The following is a 21,256-nucleotide window of genomic DNA, read 5'->3' as shown; positions in this document are numbered from 1 at the left end:
CACACCGAGCATATGAGACAACATGAGATAAAATGTATTTCATTTGTGCCTCGATAATATAAAGCTTAAAAAACATGTCTTCATAATTTTCTAACATTGGACAACCAAGATATCACACTTCAAAAAACCTAAAACATACATATTGAGAAAATCTAATGTGTCAGCATGTTATTACTTTAGCCAATCAATGCCCAAGGTATTTCTATAAGCCAAGAACACACCTATTTCCACAGACTTCATCGGAGCCCTGTTTTGCCTTTCACCAAATAAGCATGTGGTACAAGTGAAACAAAATCATGTTTGCCATCTCTCTATCATGGTCCATCCCATGGCCCGTAAGAATATAGATATGTGTAGGTCTGTTTCCCACCCTCTCCCAAAATAACCAAACGTGATTCATTTGTTGTCTTTTCTTTTGAATCCTTTTGGAATAATCCCACATGATAATTTGCTGGTTTTCTTGCTTGATGTTTAACACCACGTTCAAGAAATTTTCCTTTATATGATGGTGATCAATTTTGTGTGTGGTGGAAACCAGAGTGCCCAAGTTAACCACCAGCCTTTAACAAGCACCTGAAGAACTTTCCAATGATAGACATTCTCAATCCAGCAGATAAATATGAACCTAAGAGGTCAGAGATCAAACAAAACTTGATAAGCACAAATATATTAATTCCTATTATCGCTTATGACCTAATTTCACTTAAAATACATTTACAAAACAAATTAAAATCATAGCAACAATGGTTATTGAAAGCTATCTTTACCATTGAGATTTGTAAGCCCAAACTGAAAGATATTCTAGCACAGTGTACAATGTGTTCAGTTAAACTCACTTCATGACATTGACGTAGCCCTTTGCAGAAGCCACATGAAGAGCTGTGGCCCCTGTTTGGGCATGTGGCTTTTCCTTCACAGTACGATTGTTTAACCACTGGTTGGCATCTGCTAGCATCATTTCTTCCTCAGCCTTGCGAGCAGCCTCTGCATCAATGCCTGAAACACAGAATAAGGTTTTTACCCTTGATAAAGCAGTGTAATTCAATAACCTTACCACTAGAATAACGCTTACGCAAGGAGTGAGTGAGTGAGTGCCTGGGGTTAACGCCGTGCTCAACAATTTTTCAGTCATATGACGACGAAGGAATCCTTAGGGTGTATGAGTGTGCCTCCTTGCTGCAAGGTGGATTTCCACCGCTCTTTTATCTAGTGCTGCTTCATTGAGACGACTTACCAAAGGTAAGTAAGCCGTCCCGCCCGAGCCATTATACTGATACGGGTCAACCAGTGGTTGCACTATCCCCTTCATGCTGAATGCCAAGTGAGGAAATTACAACTTTCTCTTTTAAAGTCCTAGGTGTGACTTGACCCAGGATTGATCCCGGATCTACCTCTCCCAAAGCGGGCGCTCTACCAACTGTGCTATCCTGGCTGGTCTAACGCAAGGAACAAACAGATCTGGTAGTGATGCTGTATGATTCAATAAATAAATAAGTAAATTAAAAAAAAAGAGACTGAATACATCTAAATTAAGGCACTGGAGACATTTTCAGTCTCTCCCTTTTCAGTAAAAACTGAAAATGAATTTATTATAATGTTGGATCCTCTTTCAACCCCATATGCAAATCATCATTTACCTTGTTTATCCATTTCTGCCTGTAGTAGTTCTTCCATGATCTGGTCTTCACAGATATCAATTGGCAAGTCTCCATCGTTGTTCACCGATGCCACATCCGCTCCACATTCAATTAAATATCTGAAACGATATAATTAGGTGTAATTAAGAATCTATTTCCTTCCATTGGCCACTTATGGCTGCTGGTTGGTGATGGTGAAATTCTTAAAAACCTTTATTAGCACATCTCAAATTCCAAAACTTTCTGCACACTGTGAAACCTAGATTATAACCACTGAAATCAGTAATTATTACTTAATAACAGAAAAAACAACAACAAAAAAAACACATTTACCCTAAACCCTCTACAAATTTGACCCTACACCTAGTGCATATTGTTGCATATGACGGGAATGTTATCTGATCTGAACGGGTTATTTTGTAATTTCTGTGTTTCACAGAACTTCATGTGAGCCCCTAACTGAACAATAAACTGTCGTCTTCGAAAAATTTGTCATGAACTAAGGGTAACTTTTATATTTATTTATTTATTTGACTGGTGTTTTACACCGTACTCAAGAATATTTCACTTATACAACATTGCGACCAGCATTATGGTGGGAGGAAACTGGGCAGAGCCCGGGAGAAACCCATGACCATCCGCAGGTTGCTGACAGACCTTCACACGTACGGCCAGAGAGGAAGCCAGCATGAGCTCACAGCGACCGTATTGGTGAGAGACTCTTGGGTCATTACGCTGCGCTAGCGCGCTAACCAACTGAGCCACGGAGGCCCCGGTAACTTTTATATCATTCTATGATACATAAGCAATATACATGAAGACATTCCAACTCTTGATAAATGTAAATTTCAAAATAACTGTTTGCATGTAGATGCCTTTAATTCAAATCAGTGTCAACATATTTGATTGATTGGTGTTTACGCCATACTCAAGAATATTCCACCTATACGACACTGCCAGCATTCTGGTGGGAGGAAACCAGACAGAGTCCACGGGAAACCCACGACCATCAGCAGGTTGTGTGTCAAAATAATCCTGCAGTACCTGTTCATCTTTCTGTTAATCAGTGTACACAGTGCATATCGTACGTACACATGTGCAGATTTACAAACCTTGCTATCTCGGCGAAGCCACATGAGGCTGTGGCATGCAGAGGTGTCCACCCTTCATTGTCACAAACGTTCACATCAGCATTGTTCTCCACCAGGAACTGTACCATGTTCATATTCTGGTCTATGCATGCCTGCAAATAGACAAATAAAGGTAGCGAATCATGTCAATTCCGTCTCCATTGTATAAATGAAGACAATTCAACACTCATCACACCTATTCTAGCACAGCAACACAAGTTATGGCTGATGCACTCTTTGTCCTTTGACTCTGGATTTGAGAAAATAATCAATGTTTACAATCTGACATGTATGCGTACAAATATTAGCTTTATAACTCAGTCTTTATGCGAAAAGAAACATCTTTCTGTACATCATGACGGACATTTGAACATACTGTAAAAGCAATGTCATCTTCATATATCCACAGGATATCTATTTACTTTTTATTAAATTTTATTCTATACAAAATTTGCCTTATACATTTATGGTGTGCTCAGGTTCATGAGTCAGCCTATTGGATATCTGCAATGCGGGTCTCAAACAACAAATGTTGAAATTAAGATGGAGACATGCTAATGAGTTTGTTCCCAATGTTTTTCAGCAAGGTATTTACAAACAATTGTATGTAAATACAGTTTTGTCATTGATTATCAACACAGAACAGCAGCATGCAATATACTGTTGATTTAATTTATTTGATTAGTATTTTATGCCATATTCAAGAATATTTTACTTATATGACCATGGCCAGCATTCAGGTTGCTGGCAGATGTACAACAGGAGAGGAAGCCAACCTGAGCTAGACATGGGGACATTTTGCCATGCTACATGCATCACGCTAACCACTCAGCCATGGAAGCCATTTAATCCTAATGCAGATATTTGCATACCCAAGAATGTAAAATTACAATGTATAAATGTTACAGATTCTCATAATACATATCAACTTTCAAATCAGTGATTATTTTAATTATACTACATGTATGCACATTCCAGTAAACTGCAAGCTTCAACACTTCATGCTGTAAACAACTGCATGTCAACCTCATAACATACCCTCACTTCACTATAAAAATATATGTCACAACCCTAGTAGAATCAAAAGCCTTCATTTGTCCGGCAGCCATACAATTACCATGTGTGTACATGTATACTGCAGCAATGCAGCTTTTCCTGGTCAAGTTAATATTATTCCACACAGGCTGAAAACATTTTCTTCTTTCTCTGATCGTGAGAAAAGATATTCATGACAGAATATAAACCCAAATGTAAGTTGTTATAGCTTATGTCTCAAAAAGGAACAATGATGAGTGTGATATCTACTATTCAGAATAGCAAAATAACAATACATATATAATATACTGAAACATTACATGCAATAAAATACTCAAAAAGGACAGTATAGTTACGTATAGTGTGGCTGGTAAACATTGTCAGGGTGGGATTCTGCATTATTCACACATACAAATGTACCATGAATCATAGTTACCTCTGCATGATAACATCACAACAAGATGATGACTTAATTGTTCAGAGTAAATGTTAACAAGCTGTTGCAATGTCTGGCTACATGTACTGTACACAGTCGTGTTCAGGGCTTTACTTCTGACGAAAATCTGGGATTCTCGACATGCTCAATCAAAATCTATGTAAAAAGAGTCACATCCACGTTGCTAGTTTTAATAATTCATTAGGCCTTATGTGACCAAAATGGAATCCACAAAACTTGTTATCATATGCTTTGAAATCTTCACTTCTTTTGATACCGTCACTTGATTTGGACAAGATTCTGGTGGATTCTAGCAAAGAAAATCTTCGGGAATCCACTTGAAATATGGTAAACAACATGATGAAAATAAAGCCTTGCATGTTACGCCTCCTTTATCACACATATCAGTTATGGGCAGTACAGTAAAAAGTACACCAAGGCTATGTATTGTACAAAATACAGAATATCTGGAATTAGTTTGGGATTAGAAACTCTATTTTCCTTATGTACATGTAAGAATACTTCCCTGATCAAAATCAACTATGTATTTTTAACAAAAAAAAAATATTAAAAAAAAAGCTAATAGTTCTGCACCTTGTCTAACCCTGGGACAAGATACTGGTTGACAACACATACAAGTATATGTCCACATATCTGCACACCATCAACTGTTTTTTGTAAACTAAATGTCCACAAACAGCAAGAGCTGGGGAATACCCTACATTCTGAAATCCAGAAAGTTTGAGAGATACACTTTATTTCAGTCGTTTTCAACCAGGCACTGGCCTTTTTACTCTCACCTACTTGCTTCACTAGTGCAGACAAAGAGGTGAAAGTTTTGCCTGAATAACACATGGAAGCTAAAAAAACTCTGCTTTGTTATACCAAAACTACAATTTGTTTTCATTCACTATTCAAGTGCCATATGCTGTGCAGATTTTCCTGTTGTCTTCTATACTTTTTGATTATTTTTGATAATTATTAGGCCTATTTCTCGTCCAGTTGTCCATTTTTTATATTACCGTCCACCTCATCTTCTGCTAGCTATTGCTGCAGGCGAGTGGAGTGCCTGGATGTATGCACTCTTAAATAATTATTTTTTATATTCAGAAGAATTCTGTAATACAAACTTACACCGTCTGACAAGAAAATTATATAAAAATTCAGTATTTTACATCTGTGCAACGATTATGTTTACATATACAAAAACTTCTTACAACAAAAGAGGAAAATTCTATCTTAACTTGTCATAAGATTCTGGAGAGTATAGAATATGAGAAGCACGTATATATGAAGTGTTTTCACCTCTGATATTATGGGCATGATAGCATAGAATCCCTCGGAAATGCCATCGTCTCCTTACTACAATGTTATTCTCTAAGGAACTGCTACAATAAATTTTTTTTACCATTAGTATCTTTAAATCTACATACATCTTTGTACGTCATATCTATACATATTTATACAGGAAGTACTTACCTTGATTAGGTAAGATATCCACTATACATAATGACACATATGTACTGACTTCGCTAAGCACACCTATCGATTCGTAGTCATAGGAAGTACATGTAGAGTACTTTAAAACTACCCAACTGCCAATCAAACAGTTAAAGTTCAGCCGAGCCAACTGTCAATGTCATCACAACATTGAAGCAGGAAGCGATTTCCATGCGCGCGTCGGACAAATCAGATCAACAAAATTTAACAATGAGCAGCACTGCTGTAAGAACAGAGAATACTTACCTGGTGCAGAGCCGTCAAACCGTCGATATTTGCGGTGTTGATATCGGCTCCTCGATCCAGAAAACTTTTTACCTCGTCTATGTCCGCACTTGAACATGCTGCCAAGAACATACAACCATCCGCAAATTTCACGGATACATCCGGCCGTTTACGCTGTGAAGGCTCTAGATCGGTCGCAGAGCCTTTCCAGCGCTCAAGCTGCTCATGTCGTCTGAAAAGGGCGTTATTGGGATAGCCTTTTCCCTCCGCCATTACACAGAGTTCAACGGGATAGCACTTCTTGTCGAGAGAATGCAAATTTAGTCACGCAAAATCTCGTTTTCTCTCGGCAGTTAACGCTCCCATTATGGCGATGGAAAGATCGCTGAGATCGTGTGGTAGACCGGTCCTATATTTATTGTCGCGCACAGACACAAATGTGAAGTTTAATAGGGGCATATACTGTTTTAGCAATCATGCTTCGGAAAAAAGCAGCAGATTAGCGGAAACGACAACGGCAAACACAGGTATTTTAGATCTTTTACACTACGAAAACTGGGACCATTGCAATGCCATAAGCAGATAAGTACCTGATGCACTGCACATGTGAGACTGATCTATTTTTAGATCATTCAGCTCTCATTGCCTTGCGTGACACATCAGTGATCTGCAGTCAAAAGTTTCAAAACTGAGTCCACTCCTTAATTTGGCAGTGATTTAGAGACAGTCAGCAATGTGGAGTATAGAAAAATAGACTGGTCAAATAAATCTGTGTGTCATCTAGATTCATGTTCATCAACTACGTCAGTTACCAAGCCGTACCCTTTAAATTTTAATAGTTGAAGACCTTTATACAAGTGACTACTGTTAACAGTTTGTTAAATACTTAACCTTGTTGTGATATTGACCCTGCAGTGACCAAGCTAGTCTAGCCCATCGAGATGTGCTATCGCTCATGTCTTCGCCATATCTCATCCTGCAGGAACATTTCATAAACCTTTATAACTCGAGTCTTTGGCATACACTGATTAAACAAGTTATCCGCCTTTAAAAGACATCATTACATGCACCAGTAAACCCCCTTTTAACAACAATCCAGCCATTGAGAATTTTGAATAAAGAAGTGCAACAGATATATGCCGTGTTTCAAGCTTCTACCTTGGGCAAGGTACGTGCTGGCTCCTTGGAAGATAAACTATTGACAACAAAATCCAATGACTAGAGTTCCCTTATTCTTGAAAGCCAAAAAAAAACTTAAAAACCAATTAATTCCCTACAAAAAATACAGTTGGAAGAAATTTTCGAACAGCAGCACACACCTTGCCTGAACTTGGCGGTGGTTGGTTTGACTTGTAGGATTCAAAAGTTCAAACAGCTGGAACCGGTGTTACGATTAATGTTAGAATTTTAAAATGCCACACTCCAGTCCATCTAGATGGACCATGACCCAACCAGCCATGTATTGTCACAGCTTTGAACCGCTGTTTTGTTACTTCCTCGCTTGGCGTTCAGCATGAAGGGGATAGTGCAACAACTGGTTGACCCGTATCAGTATAATGGCTTGGGCGGGGCAGCTTAATTGCCTGCGGTAAGGCATCTCAGTGAACCAACACTAAATAAAAGAGCGGTGGAAATCTGTCCTGCAACAATGAGGCACATTACATGGATTCCTTTGTCATCATATGAGTGAAAACTTGTTAAGTACATTACACCCCAAGCAAGCACTCGAACTGCTGTTCAGAGTTGCAGAATCACCCAACACTGAGTTTGGCTATTTCATTTCTGCTTGATGGAGATGCCAGACTTTAGTCTTGGGTTGTTAAAAAAAATAATGCAGAGTAACTGTCATTCCAAGTGCAACAGACTCTGCTGAATGCTTCATAAGTAATAAGTTATGCTAAATTCTGTATCATTATCTATCTTTGTGACTGTTATGTCACTCTACAACAGGGAAACATATGTTAGAGTTCTGAATCTAGTTTCTTGTTTTTGTTTTTTGTAATACACAGATATATCCGGTTTGGTTTATAGTATTATGTAAATGGTTTCAGTTTTAAATTGATCAGAAGACTTGTATCTTGATAGCCGATGAAAAAATGGGTTTGATTTTTTCAGGTAAATGAATACAGTGTGCTTCAAATTGAAGCCAGGCAATGTTATTTTAGCTACAGAGGCAGATACCAACTTAGGTGTGATCATTTCATTCGTGTTTTGACGTGGACAAATGTTATACTGCAGGCCTGTGCCATTCATTTGACTTGGTGAACTCAGCCATGTATTGCAGTGAGGCAGAAGCTTGGTTAGTTCACCAATACTCCGAGAGTGCTTTGTTAGGGACATTAGGTTTGGTAAAACTGTTCGGCCATTGATGGCCTGAAACAAACGTCAGAGTGTGCTCCATCAAACAGCCTAGTGTAGTTATCTGCCCTTGCTAAAATGTGTTGAGAGTGGGACCTCCATGGCCGAAGAGTTTCTGGTGGCCACAGGGGTTAGCGGTCGTTGTGAGATCAAGTCCAACTCATGTTGGCTTTCTTTCAGTCCGTGGTTGTGGGTTTTCCCTGGGCTCTGCCAGGTTTTCACTCCCCATAATGCTGGCTGCCATCGTGTAAGTGAAATATTCTTGAGTACAGTGTACAACACCAATGAAATAAATAATAAATGTGTCGAGACTGTCAAATACAGCTGGCACAGCTTTGAGCATCATCAAGGAATTTAGGAATTAACCGATCGTCGTTGTGTTGGCAATAAATCTACAGATGAAAAGAGAAGGACCACAAGTGTCTGCAAACTTCAGGCTGTGAAGATGTATTTGATGGGTAATTTTTGTCTTAAACACCAAAAAATCAGTCAATATATTAGTATCATGAACATTGTAATGGTGTGCTGTAATAGCCAACTATATCTTACTGTGTCAGTGCGTATGAACTCAAAACTTTCACTCCCTTTTTTGCATGTATTGTATATTTTTGCCAGAGTCACACAGGTCCAGGCAGCTCTGAAGATAGCAACATCTAACCCTATTGGAGCCCTTGGACATCCGTGTTTGCTATTTTACTCATGCCAACATAGCTGTTGCACACCAACACGCATGAAAGCATTGTTTAAATAACATTGCAGTCCAAAACCAGCTTTTGTTGATGTTCACAATTTACATATGGCGTTCGCATGGTTCTTGTGTCTCACATACTATAATTTTGGCTTATTAGCAGGTGTAGTTCTCGGAATATCATCCAAAGTTGTTAATATCCCTATAATTTCCCATGTTATATTTGACCTCGTCGTCTACTTGTCACTGCCACATGGGATTGAAGTGCCCGGATATGCGTGGTGGAGAACAAGCAGACCTTCAAAGGATACAAAATTATTTGATGCTTGCTTTACAATGTCATCCAAAATCAGTTTATTCAAGATTTTATTGCCCATAGGAGTCTTAAGGCTTTAGGGTAGTAGAACCATTAGTGCTGAATTTTGACTTTTTTTAATCATTATTTCACATTTTGATTATCCATTTTCTTATGTTTCTTGTCGGGCAAAGATGAAAACTAAATTTGAATTATAAACACCTTAAATTTGACAAAACATATATAACTTGTAAACCAAGCCAGTACTGTTTTCTTAGTTTCCAATGATTAGGGGGATTAACTCACTGAGGGGATTGCGTCCTCCATGCACACACCTGTGCTGAATGCTTGATGCACCCCCTACCCCCATGCCAATGTTCGATTATAACTTGTAAACCACAGTTTATGCATACCCCTGCCAGGCAGCGTTATGGTGTATACAGGTTAGTGAAAACAACACCCGCAATGACCAATATGGAGCTATCCAGCATTCCAGCTGAATTTTCTCAAGACCATTTAGATAAAATACCAGCTAAGATTTCATGCAACATTCCAATTTTGTAAATTATTACGTAAATTGGTTAAAGTATTGTTAATTTCTCTGGAGACTTGAACTTTCTCATTAAAGTTGATATATACAGGGCTTCTCCAGATATTTTTTCTTATTATTTCTGTCTCTGTGTTTTTATTTCTCATTTATTTCCCAACATAGTGCTTTGAAATTTTGCACACATGTAGCTAAATACATAAAATAAAATATGATCCATGCAGTGTTGATTTATCTTTTCTAGTTTTTTGAGGGGTTAAAAATAATACCTCTAGTTTAACAAATTTTGTAACTCGCAAACTGAAGAAGTATATCTACATATAAATCATGTGATAAACATATGTATTAATGTAAATAAAGTCACTACCTTTTTTTTAGCCAGTTATTCTGTGATACTGCCATACTCGAGAATATTTCATATATGATGATGGTCAGGTTTGTGGGTAAAAAAAAAAATCAACTAATGATAAGGAAAGTTGTTTATTGGACTGAAACAAAATAAAAAGACCAGTTCTTTATATTTTTTAAAAATATTACAGATACCCCCGACTTCCGTGTGTTTGAGATCAAAGGGCTTAAACAGCCTGAAAGGAGGAGAGCAAGAAGGGTCCAAAAAACAGAAGTAAGCTTTTATAACTTGGCATGTTATTTTTCTATGACAAATATTTATCTTTAACCTAGTTTGCCATACACTGTCATTATACCACTGTTCATGTTGGGCTGATTGAAACATTCTCATTCTTTCAATCAAATCAATATTCATAAGAAAAATCTGACAGTGTTTTTTCTAAAAGTACTTCTATGTCAAGATTTCTGCAACAAAATCTTGGTATAACATTTGGGTGAGGGGTGTGAGCATTATAATTGGGTTCATGGGGAGAGGTGGTATGGTACAATATTCTGTTTCATGCATGTGTTAATTTACTGTTGAAGAGAGGAATTAGTGCGGAAAATAATTTTATGTTATTCATTTTTCTGACTGTGGCTAAACAGCCCAAAAAAGGTATACAGAGCTGCTCAGAAGAGAAGAAAATTCCGTTTGTTCATTTTCTATCAGCTCATCTGAAAAGGCTTAGCTTGGTGTATGCACATTACCTTGAAGTACCTGTTCTGAAATGGGCATCTATTACGTGCATTATACGTCATGTCTGTACTGTTACAGGTTCCACCTGATAGGTCCCAGCGTCTCAAACCAGAACATGATTGGACGGCTGTTTGGCCAGCACGGTCCACATTTAAATCCTCTGTTGTGCCATTTCCTGTGAGACAGGGCTATGCCAAGGTAAGAGCTGAGACAGAACTGGAAGGACTTGATGGGCAGGTCATTCTTGACAAAGACAGTCACTTGTCCAGCGTCATTAGGTGACAGGATTATTGCGCTTGTAACTCTTAGGGCTAGAGAAATACAGAGATGTCCTTGTAAATATTTATTTATTTATTTGATTGGTGTTTTACACCGTACTCAAGAATATTTCACTTATATGACAGCAGCCAGCATTATGAACCCACGGCCATTCGCAGGTTGCTGGCAGACCTTCCCACGTACGGCCGGAGAGGAAGCCAGCATTAGCTGGACTTGAACTCACAGCGACAGCATTGGTGAGAGACTCCTGGGTCATTACGCTGTGCTAGTGCGCTAACCAAGCCACGGATTCCCCTGTGCTTGTAATATGAAGAGGATAATGGTTACCATCATGTTTACCTATGATTACCGCGTTGGACACCAGATATTTTACTACATTTTCAAGCGTGGCAGCATTTTCGTTTGTCTTGAGGTAAACCATTTTTGAGTTACCACCGTATCTACAGAGCGGCTTCTTTTAGAATTATAAAATTTGTATACTTTTTGTCTCTACAACCAGAGTATAAGCCTGTGATAAATTGGTTCTTGATATCCCCATGGTATGTGAAGAACTGCCTCAGTTAAGAATTTGGCATAAGGTGATCCTGTGTATTCCAATCATCAACACCAGGCACTATGGCAAATCTTGAGGTTCTGAAACTCTTTAGATTTTAACCCGCTCATGCTGGCATTTTCTCTTGTCATATGCATCTGGTAGCAATCTGCAGATTATTGTGGTTTTCCCCGGTCTCAGCCAGGTTTCCTCCCTCATAACGCTGGCCACTATTATATCTATAGATGAAATACGCTGTGAGTTCAAGTCCACTTCGTGCTGGCTTCCTCTCTGGCAGTACTTGGGAAGGCCTAGCAGCAACCTGCAGCTGGTTGTGGGTTTCCCCCAGGGCTCTGCTCAGTTTCCTCCCATCATAATGCCGGCCGCCATCATATAAGTGAAATATTCTCGAGTATGGTGTAAAACATCAGAGAAATAATGAATATAGGTGAAATATTCTTGAATATGGCATAAAACTCCAACCAATTAAGAACCAGATAAGTCCTTGTTCACTTATATTATTGAACCATGTCCCTCTAAAACCTCTAAAAATGTCCGTACAAAGAGAATTACAAATTCATGACCGTAGTACTTTATGTATTCAGCTGAAGTGTTTTGCATTCATGTGTCTCCTACACCAAATGTAATCTGTTTTATCTTTTGGTAAAGCATAGACATGCTAGTATAAAAGCTGTCTCCTTATCTCTTGTTGTAGAATGCAGATGAGAATAAAGGTGTATCCCCAGCAGCTTATGCTAATGCAGAGTTGATGAAGATCCCCAACTTTCTTCACCTAACACCTGCTCATATCAAGACACATTGCCAGGCCTAAAGAGTAAGTGGTTCCGTATATGGAACTTTGGACCAAGGCTTGTAATAATTTTACATCCTGCCAGTTCTGTAATGTTGCCATTTCCACAATATCTCTGACAAATTATGGAACACAGGAGTTTAACATGGGTGGCATATAGAATATAGAAAAACTAATTAAGCAGGATTAGATTAATTTTTTTATTGTGGTATTGGGTATTAGGTATCAGGCATTGAAAAGAAAATTATATCCTGCTCGTAGTTTTATCTAAACTTGAATATTTCCTTGTTAAAAGATTGACATGTAGCCCTACTATTCCATAAAGCAGCCACGTCATTTTGCACTGTGACGTCACTCTGCTGTCAAAATGACTGTTGACAGCTCTGTGACATCACTCTGCTGTCAAAATGACTGTTGACTTAAGTTGAAAACTTTGTATCAGTTTTCGTTGTATTCAGAAAGCCTCACATCACATTTAAGGCGGCAAATTTGAACTACTTTTGCTTCACCAGTGTATTCTGTTTGTTAGGGTGTGTGGATTAAGGCACTTGCCTGTCAGTCTCCAGCACAAACGATGTGTGGAATTTATACTCTAGATTCTCTCGCTCTAACTGTTGTTTGGCCACTCTTGGCCAGCTTGGTTGACAGCTGTGAACAGGCGCACATTTTGAAATTCCACTTGTCTTCCACCAGTATGATGTGCATATCTGTAATGTCATACACGAGAAAGTTGGTCAGTATCTTACCAAAGGTTGGTGGGTTACTCTTACTTCTGCCACCCATAAAACTGACCATCAACTTATAAGTTGAAATGTGGGAAGGTCTGTCGGCAACCTGCAGATGGTAAAGGGTTTGCTCGGGCTCTGCCCGGTTTTCTCCCATCACAATGTTGGCCTCTGTCATGTACGTGAAATATTCTTCAGTGTGGCGTAAAACACCCATCAAATAAACAAATAAATATAAGTTTAAACTTCTGGAGTATGACTTAAACAACCATCAAATAAATATGTAAATGTTGTACTTTGTGATCCAGAATTCTGTACACCTTGGCCTAAAGGACTGGAAACAGATGAGAAATGTGAGGGCACATTTCCCCCTAGAGGTGATATCATCTAATTACTTGTCAGCAGGTCCATCAATACGCAACCCCAAAGCCAGAGGAGTCACATGCAAGGTATGGTAACTTTTGTGAGAAAGAGCCAGCGATACATCTTACACACCTGTACCTGGTCTGGACCTTACAGAAGTGTAAATCAAGAAAACACTTTTGACCAAAGTCTTTCTGTGGACAATCACATATGATTTTACCGAGAATGGAATGAAAATGGGAGAATGGATGGTGGGATATGGGGTATGTTGGATCCCATGCCTTACAGCGGGAAGGCTGCAGAGGTTGTTACTATTATAGCCTGATACCAAGGACAAAGTATTAGGTGATTGGCAAATTTAGGAATAGGAAACTATGATTGTAGCCCCTTAAACGTACGCAGGTAAGGTGAGTCAGCATCAAACAGTTTGAATAAACCTCAGTGTGGTGAGAAGTAAAAACTATGATTGTAGTCCTTAAACGTAAGCAGGTAAGGTGAGTCCAGCATCAAGCAGTTGAATAAGCTACAGTGTGGTCAGAAGTAAAAACTATGATTATAGTCCCTTAAACTTAAGCAGGTAAGGTGAGTCTAGCATCAAGCAGTTTGAATAAGCTACAGTGTGGTCAGAAGTAAAAACTATGATTGTAGCCCCTTAAACGTAAGCAGGTAAGGTGAGTCCAGCATCAAGCAGTTTGAATAAGCTACAGTGTGGTCAGAAGTAAAAACTATGATTATAGTCCCTTAAACTTAAGCGGGTAAGGTGAGTCCAGCATCAAGCAGTTTGAATAAGCTACAGTGTGGTCAGAAGTAAAAACTATGATTGGTAGCCCCTTAAAAGTAAGCAGGTAAGGTGAGTCCAGCATCAAGCAGTTTGAATAAGCTACAGTGTGGTCAGAAGTAAAACTATGATTGTAGTTCCTTAAACATAAGCAGGTAAGGTGAGTCCAACATCAAGCAGTTTGAATAAGCTACAGTGTGGTCAGAAGTAAAACTATGATTATAGCCCCTTAAACATAAGCAGGTAAGGTGAGTCCAACATCAAGCAGTTTGAATAAGCTACAGTGTGGTCAGAAGTAAAAACTATGATTGTAGCCCCTTAAACGTAAGCAGGTAAGGTGAGTCTAGCATCAAGCAGTTTGAATAAGCCTCAGTGTGGTCAGAAGTAAAAACTATGATTGTAGCCCCTTAAATGTAAGCGGGTAAGGTGAGTCCAGCATCAGACAGTTTTGAATAAGCTACAGTATGGTCAAGATTAAAAACTATGATTGTAGCCCCTTAAAAGTAAGCAGGTAAGGTGAGTCCAGCATCAAGCAGTTTGAACAAGCTACAGTCTGATCAGTTGTTTTAATGTGTTGTTATGTTGTTTTAATTTGATGAATCAACCCTACTTCATAAAATGTTTCACAAAAACTAAAAATAGCAAATTACCTAAAATTTTGCCTATGACTAAGGTTTGCATTTTGCCATAATCTATTGACCCTTAGAAAGGTGTTGTTTCATGTTTCTTTTATTTAAAAAAAAAAACCTTTAAAATGGCACTGTTCTGGATGAAATTTACCATAATCATTTTATACCTTGATGTAAATATGATCCTACCTGTGGGCTTCTATCAACAAACAAACAAAAAAACAAAACAAAAAATGGCAAATCCAAGTGAAGAAAGTGCCATTGTCACATCAAACCCTTTGAGAAATCAATTTCTTTGTCAGTTGAAGCTGCCCAGACTGGAATTGGATTATCATGGCCGAGACAAGCTGATCCGACTTGTGGGGGACAAGTACAACCCTAAATCACAAGAAATCACACTTCACAGTGATAGGTTTGTAAAGCTGTACCGTCACAACATGGCTAAAATAATGCAGATATGGTATTAAGCCATAATCTTTCGTTCAGTAAACTTCAGAAATTAGTCTACAGTAGTGTGATGCCATCATATTTCTTCAAACATTTTAGCTGAAGGTCATGTTATCAATTACATTGCATTCCTGAAACAATACACTGGATTTTGGATGAAATTACACCGCTCTCTCGAATTTACGCGGCTTGATTTAAGGCGGAATCGCAATCAACACGATGGTGTGGTGTCCCCCATTTTTTTTTTTTTTTTTTTTTTGTACCGGTATCAAAATGTTTAAGGGGAAAAACGGCAAAATTGTTGTCACAAGTACCTCTTGAGGCATTACTTTTGACCAAATTTGAGTGTATATCAAGTTTTTATTAATGTAAAGTCGTAATATAACATATTTACCATAACACCAAGTATGTTTCTTTCAAATCACCATGAGGCTTGCCTGCTTGAGCGGTGGAAATTTGGTTGAAAAACATTATTTATCTGTTCAGCTGTTATGTAAATATAAATGGAAATATGTGTATTGTGGAGTGACCTTTGCTCGACCTACGAAGACTTGGGAAGAATCCCCCTTTGTGTTTATTTCGAGTGACAGATTTATTGTCACCAGTCCAGAGATGTATCAGTGTGTAGTCGCCATCTTTGCTTTCTTATACATTGTCAAGGCGGATTAAGATTTGCTTTCTTTAAAATACATTATTCCATAAAAAAAAGTAAAGAATTCTTGACATACTCTTGTCGTGCAGGTCTAAAATTCGCCTTTCTCGAAGATAACAGATTATCGATTTGCGGATAAAGCAATGATAAATCACTTTCATGGGATAATGTTCCATTATTTCAAGACTTCATTGCGACATGCAAGAATTTTTATTACTGTTATTTTTTTGTTAAACTAGGTAACTCAATCAGCACAAGTACCTGAAATTCTTGTGTACATTTTGTATCATACCATACAACTGTCGTTGGTCACGTTCAGAATTCTACTTATTTTCCAGCTGTTACAAATTATCTGCCTTGTCAGGATTCGATTTTGCGTGGATTCGATTATAACAGGATGTGAATCTTTTGGGTGCAGTTGAGCGTATTATTTCGAGGGAGTAGTGTACAGGCAATCTCTTTTATTCATCTCTTTTATTCATCAAAGTTGTCTCCCTTGACTTAGACTGGACATGAATGTGAGGCTGTGTAGATCAAAAACCAAACAGATCCTCACTTTCTTAACTGCTTGATTGTTACATGTTTTTTATTTCATTTTTTTTTTAATATTTATTCCACTATTTTCATCGAATATACCCTTTGGGGAAAAAAGCAATACTGAAGTAAAACTAGGCCGCCATCTTACACTATTTGTTGATAGCTGAGAGAGCGTCACATTAAGGTTAAAGGAAAAGAAAGCTAAAATATGAAGTAAGGTTCATCGTAAAAACTGAAGACTATGCGTAAAAATACTTTTATTTATTTTTCAGATGCCCTTGAGAGTGTTGAAAGGCATTCAAATATTTGAAAACTATGGTTTCCTTTATGAGTCATTCTGATGGTATCTAGGAACTGTGACGTCACATCACCTTTTTTCCTGATGTTCACCAGAAGGAAGGAATTTCTGTGAATATTATTTCAGTAATCTATGGATAAATCAAGTTATTCCAACATTCATTGTGGTGATTAGAGTTGAATAAACTTTCTGTGACCTCAGAGTTCCTAACCTCTGATAGTATTTTCCATAAAGCCCACCTTAAAAGTAAAATGTTTGAGCGCCTTTAATTCTGTTCACAAAAATCTAAAAAAATAAATGAAAGTATATTTATGCATAGTTTTAAATGGTCTTCTTAAATGTGGTGGACTTTTATGTTGAGTTTTAAGTTGTTCTGTTTGCTTTATCTCCTCCAGATGCCCTATGGTAAAACAGAACAAGGACTTTGTCATATATCTTCTAACAGCCTTATACTTTGAATCCCAGGTAAAGTATAGAAAAATCAGTAATCATGTAAATAAGTAAATACAACAAATGCAGGTGGATATATTTTTTGGACTAGGTGTTGGATTGATTGGGTCTTCCTTAGTTGAGTAACTGTTTGATTGGCTAGTCAGTTAAATCATTGACAAGCTGGTTGATAGTGTCACAACAGACTGATTGACTGATTGATTGTGTCACCGTTGGGCTGATCAGTTATGTCAATTTATGCTAACTAATTTATTTGTTGTTTGCTGTCTGGTTGGTTCAACCACTGCACTATCTGGTTGGTTTAGCCATTGTACTGTTTGGTTGGTTTAGCCATTGTACTGTTTGGTTGGTTTAGCCATTGTACTGTTTGGTGGGTTGAACCATTGTACTGTTTGGTGGGTTTAGCCATTGTACTGTTTGGTTGGTTTAGCCATTGTACTGTTTGGTTGATTATGTCACTGAAGGGCTCATCAGTTGTGTTACTGTATGAGTGCATTGTTTGAGTTACCAACTGGCATGTATATAACAAAGTTCATTGGTAGCCTATGATTAGATTTAACATTAGCTATTGTGTCATTGTTATCTGTGATCAGATGGTAATATGTAACATAAAAACTGCATTCACAATTTCAGTTTGTAAGCACTGATCATTTGAGTATATATATTTGATTGGTGTTTTATGGCATATTCAAGAATATTTCACTTATTCAACGAAGGCCAGCATGTTGGTCGAAGGAAACTTCCGGGGGAAACCCACGACCAGCCGCAGGTTGCTGGCAGATCTTCGCACGTATGGCCGGAGAAGAAGCCATCATGAGCTGGGCTTTAACTCATAGTTACCACATTGGTCAGAGGCTCCTGGGTCATTACTCCGTGTTGACACTCGAACCACCTCATTTGGGTTTGTTAACTTCATGATGTTCCCATGTTGGTATCCAGACTTCTTGTTTCACTAGTACACATTACAAGAACCTTATAGTAATACTCAAAACTTTCCATTCAACCTTTGTCGATAGCAAACTTTTTGTAAACTTTACAGCATTTGTGGTTACTCCAAACCCAGTTACCAGTTCCACACATTTTTTGTGAATTTATTTTATAAATTCAGGCACAGTTAAATTAAAATTAAATTAAAGGCATACACAATTGCTGTTCTATGTTGACAGAAAGTAGAACCATGGGAAGAAGAAAAGACAGCTGCAGATATGGAGCAGTATTTTTGGGACATCAGCAAATCCAAGACTTCTGTTGTTAGGCTTCTGACCCGAATTCATCAGGTCAACCGAAATCAGGTATGTCAGATAATGTTCTTATTCACAAAAGACCACAAATACTAGCTGTAAGACAAGCCAGTCAGCAAAGGACCCCTTGCAACTATAACGGACTGTGACAGATTGTCTGCGAAATGAAGCAAGGGCTTCCCCGGCATGCAGTAGAAGCTGTTATGTAACGGGTGTGACCTATGGGATAGGCCAAGCTAAAATATTTGTTGATAACCGGTAGCTTCGGTTCACGTAATCATATTTTTATTATCATGGGAATTCCTGCAGGAAAATGCCTTAAAATAGCAAAATCTACCTTTGACCCTACTTTTGTCTTTTGATAAAACAAAAAGTAAAAATTGCATCACTCCAATTTTTAACAAACATGTTCTTCAGTAATTGTTCTTCATATTCAAGTAAGTTTTACTTGTTTTTCTGCATGAAAAAAATATTACACCTTACTGCTGCACCGAATTGAGATGATTTCCTATCTAGTTGCAAGAGGGCCTTTCATATAACCCTTCAGCAAACTTTGAAGTCACAGGGTCAAATCTATCTCATACTGTATTGGTTGTGGTTTTAAGTCAGGGGTTGTCCTGTGCCTGGCAAAGAGTCGAGTTAACTCAGTTTTCCAGTTTACCTCGGTGATAAACTCTGACAGCCATTGTATATGTAAAAAGTTCTGATTTAAGACAGGTCCAGGTAAATAAAATAAGTATCAGTTCACTTTGATATTTCTTAGCAATATCTTACATGCATTTTCTGTCCATGTTGGATTGAAATACTCCAGGTGTGTTTCATTAATGATATCCATGCCATAGATTTTGTCTTTTGTAGAACTGATTTTCTTTTTGTTTTAATATGGTATTTGTGTGTGCGTTTGACAGTATTCTGCTTTGTTTTCACTTTGTGTTAATAACAATAGCGTAATAATACAAGCTCATGTAAGACATAATGCCTCTAAACAAATATGCATTACCCCTTTGATGATCATGTCAAAGATGTAGCTTCCATCGTTCATTAGTACATATTAAATTAGCGGTTGGAGGAGTCTTGACCAGTCTTCAGCATAAGAATTGTCCAATTAAAGATAACAGTGTTTCTTAAACCGCTTTTTAAATGACATCCACCACTCTGGTCATGAAAGAAATACGTACTTATGTTATAAGTGAAATATGAATTATATATTAATAAATCAAATAGCTTCAAATCTGCTTTTTTTTTCTATTTTTTTTTTTTGACAGACAGAGAATGATGCCAGCCCTGGATCTCCAGCTTTAGGCGAAGTGCCCAACCCTGAGGATCTACTAAAGATGGAGACAGTACAAGACTACAAGGCTGCCACCTGTGATCTGATCAATAAGGGAGAAGACCAAGCCAACATTAACCATTATAAACAGGCTGTGATGAAACTTCTCAATCTGCGGAGTTAAACCTGATTGCCTGGCCTTCACCTTACTTTTGTTTGTTTGTTTTTGTAGAATAACGTGTATTTTACAGTGTTGACATATTAATCATGTGGAATAAATGCCATATACTTGTAAGACATTGGCTTTTTAGTATTTATGAAAATTCAGTGTAAGATGCACCCAGAGTCCTTAACAAATTTGGCCAGTGAACTATAACTTCTGGTGCTGTTCAGATACACCTATGTAAAAGGCACTGGCATGGGTAAAAGCCCTGGCATATTCCTCTTGACCGTTCATTATCCAGGAAAAAGTACCAGAGCATCCAGGGCAAAGTAGCAGAGGATTCCGGGAAAAATAGCAGAGGATCCATGGGAAAGTAGCAGAGGATCTGATGGAAAGTAACAGAGGATTCAGGGAAATGTAGGAGAGGATAGGGAAAAGTAAGTAGAGGATCCACGGAAAAGTAGCAGAAGATTCAGGAACAAGCTGGAAAGGGAGGAGATAACAGTAGAGACCCCCTGGCGAAACTGGGATGATACTGACTAAGGAAAATGACTGAAGCAGGAAATGTTTGTGAGGAAAGTTTTGAGAGCATTCGATGTGTTTGAGGAAAAGTGAGGTTAGGAGAAGTCCATAAGGTAAAACATGAGTTTGAGACAGATGTCTGTTAAGTGAGTGAGTGTTTGGGGTTTAACACCGTACTTTTTTCTCTAGTCATATGACCACGAAGTCCTTACAGTGCACGTAATGTGCCTTCTTGTTCTTGTTCCACAGCTCTTTTATCTAGTGCTGCTTCACTGAGACAACTTACCAAAGGCAAGTAAGCCACCCCATCCGAGCCATTATACCGATATGGGTCAACCAGTCATTGCACTATCCTCTTAATGCTGAACGCCAAGCGAGGAAGTCACAACTTCTTGTTTTAAGGTCTTAGGTTTGATCCAACCCATGATTGACCCTGGATCTACCACCCCAGAAGTGGACCCTCTACAAACTGAGCTTTCGGGCCGGTCTCTTAAATGAAGTCTCTGTCTCCGGACATGTCCATCATGTAAAACAACGAAGGGAAATGTTTCTTAGGTGAATCGCAGTAGCAGAAGATGTCCATGAGGTAAACAACAAAGAAAATATATGTTGTGTGAAATAATT

The 21,256-nt window shown here is 38.2% G+C and overlaps 2 protein-coding genes across 6 annotated transcripts in view; one reads left to right on the top strand and one right to left on the bottom strand.

The window, feature by feature from the left end:
- LOC135481904 (protein phosphatase 1 regulatory subunit 12A-like) overlaps window positions 1-6,248 on the bottom strand; it is a 44,645-nt gene extending 38,397 nt beyond the window's left edge. For all 5 annotated transcript variants that reach the window (XM_064761676.1, XM_064761677.1, XM_064761678.1 and 2 more), the window contains exons 1-4: window positions 5,985-6,248; window positions 2,750-2,880; window positions 1,638-1,756; window positions 837-996 (exon numbers count right to left, since the gene is read on the bottom strand). In XM_064761676.1, the coding sequence (XP_064617746.1) occupies window positions 837-996; window positions 1,638-1,756; window positions 2,750-2,880; window positions 5,985-6,236 (662 nt within the window). In that variant the 5' untranslated portion in view covers window positions 6,237-6,248. The remainder of the gene's footprint in view (window positions 1-836; window positions 997-1,637; window positions 1,757-2,749; window positions 2,881-5,984) is intronic.
- Window positions 6,249-6,330: 82 nt separating this feature from the next.
- On the top strand, window positions 6,331-20,224 carry LOC135482343 (small ribosomal subunit protein mS35-like). The gene is given in 10 exon segments (XM_064762278.1): window positions 6,331-6,490; window positions 10,391-10,473; window positions 11,014-11,133; window positions 12,462-12,588; window positions 13,591-13,637; window positions 13,639-13,731; window positions 15,355-15,464; window positions 17,382-17,451; window positions 18,603-18,728; window positions 19,943-20,224. Coding segments are annotated over 10 exon segments (1,125 nt in total). The 3' UTR covers window positions 20,132-20,224.
- The last annotated feature ends 1,032 nt before the right edge of the window (window positions 20,225-21,256 follow it).

This window comes from Liolophura sinensis, chromosome 1, assembly GCF_032854445.1.
Source record: "Liolophura sinensis isolate JHLJ2023 chromosome 1, CUHK_Ljap_v2, whole genome shotgun sequence".
In the NCBI taxonomy this organism is placed as follows: Eukaryota; Metazoa; Mollusca; class Polyplacophora; order Chitonida; family Chitonidae; genus Liolophura; species Liolophura sinensis.
The sequence above is the reverse complement of the archived record's forward strand: the minus strand, read 5'-3'. Positions and strand labels throughout refer to the sequence as shown.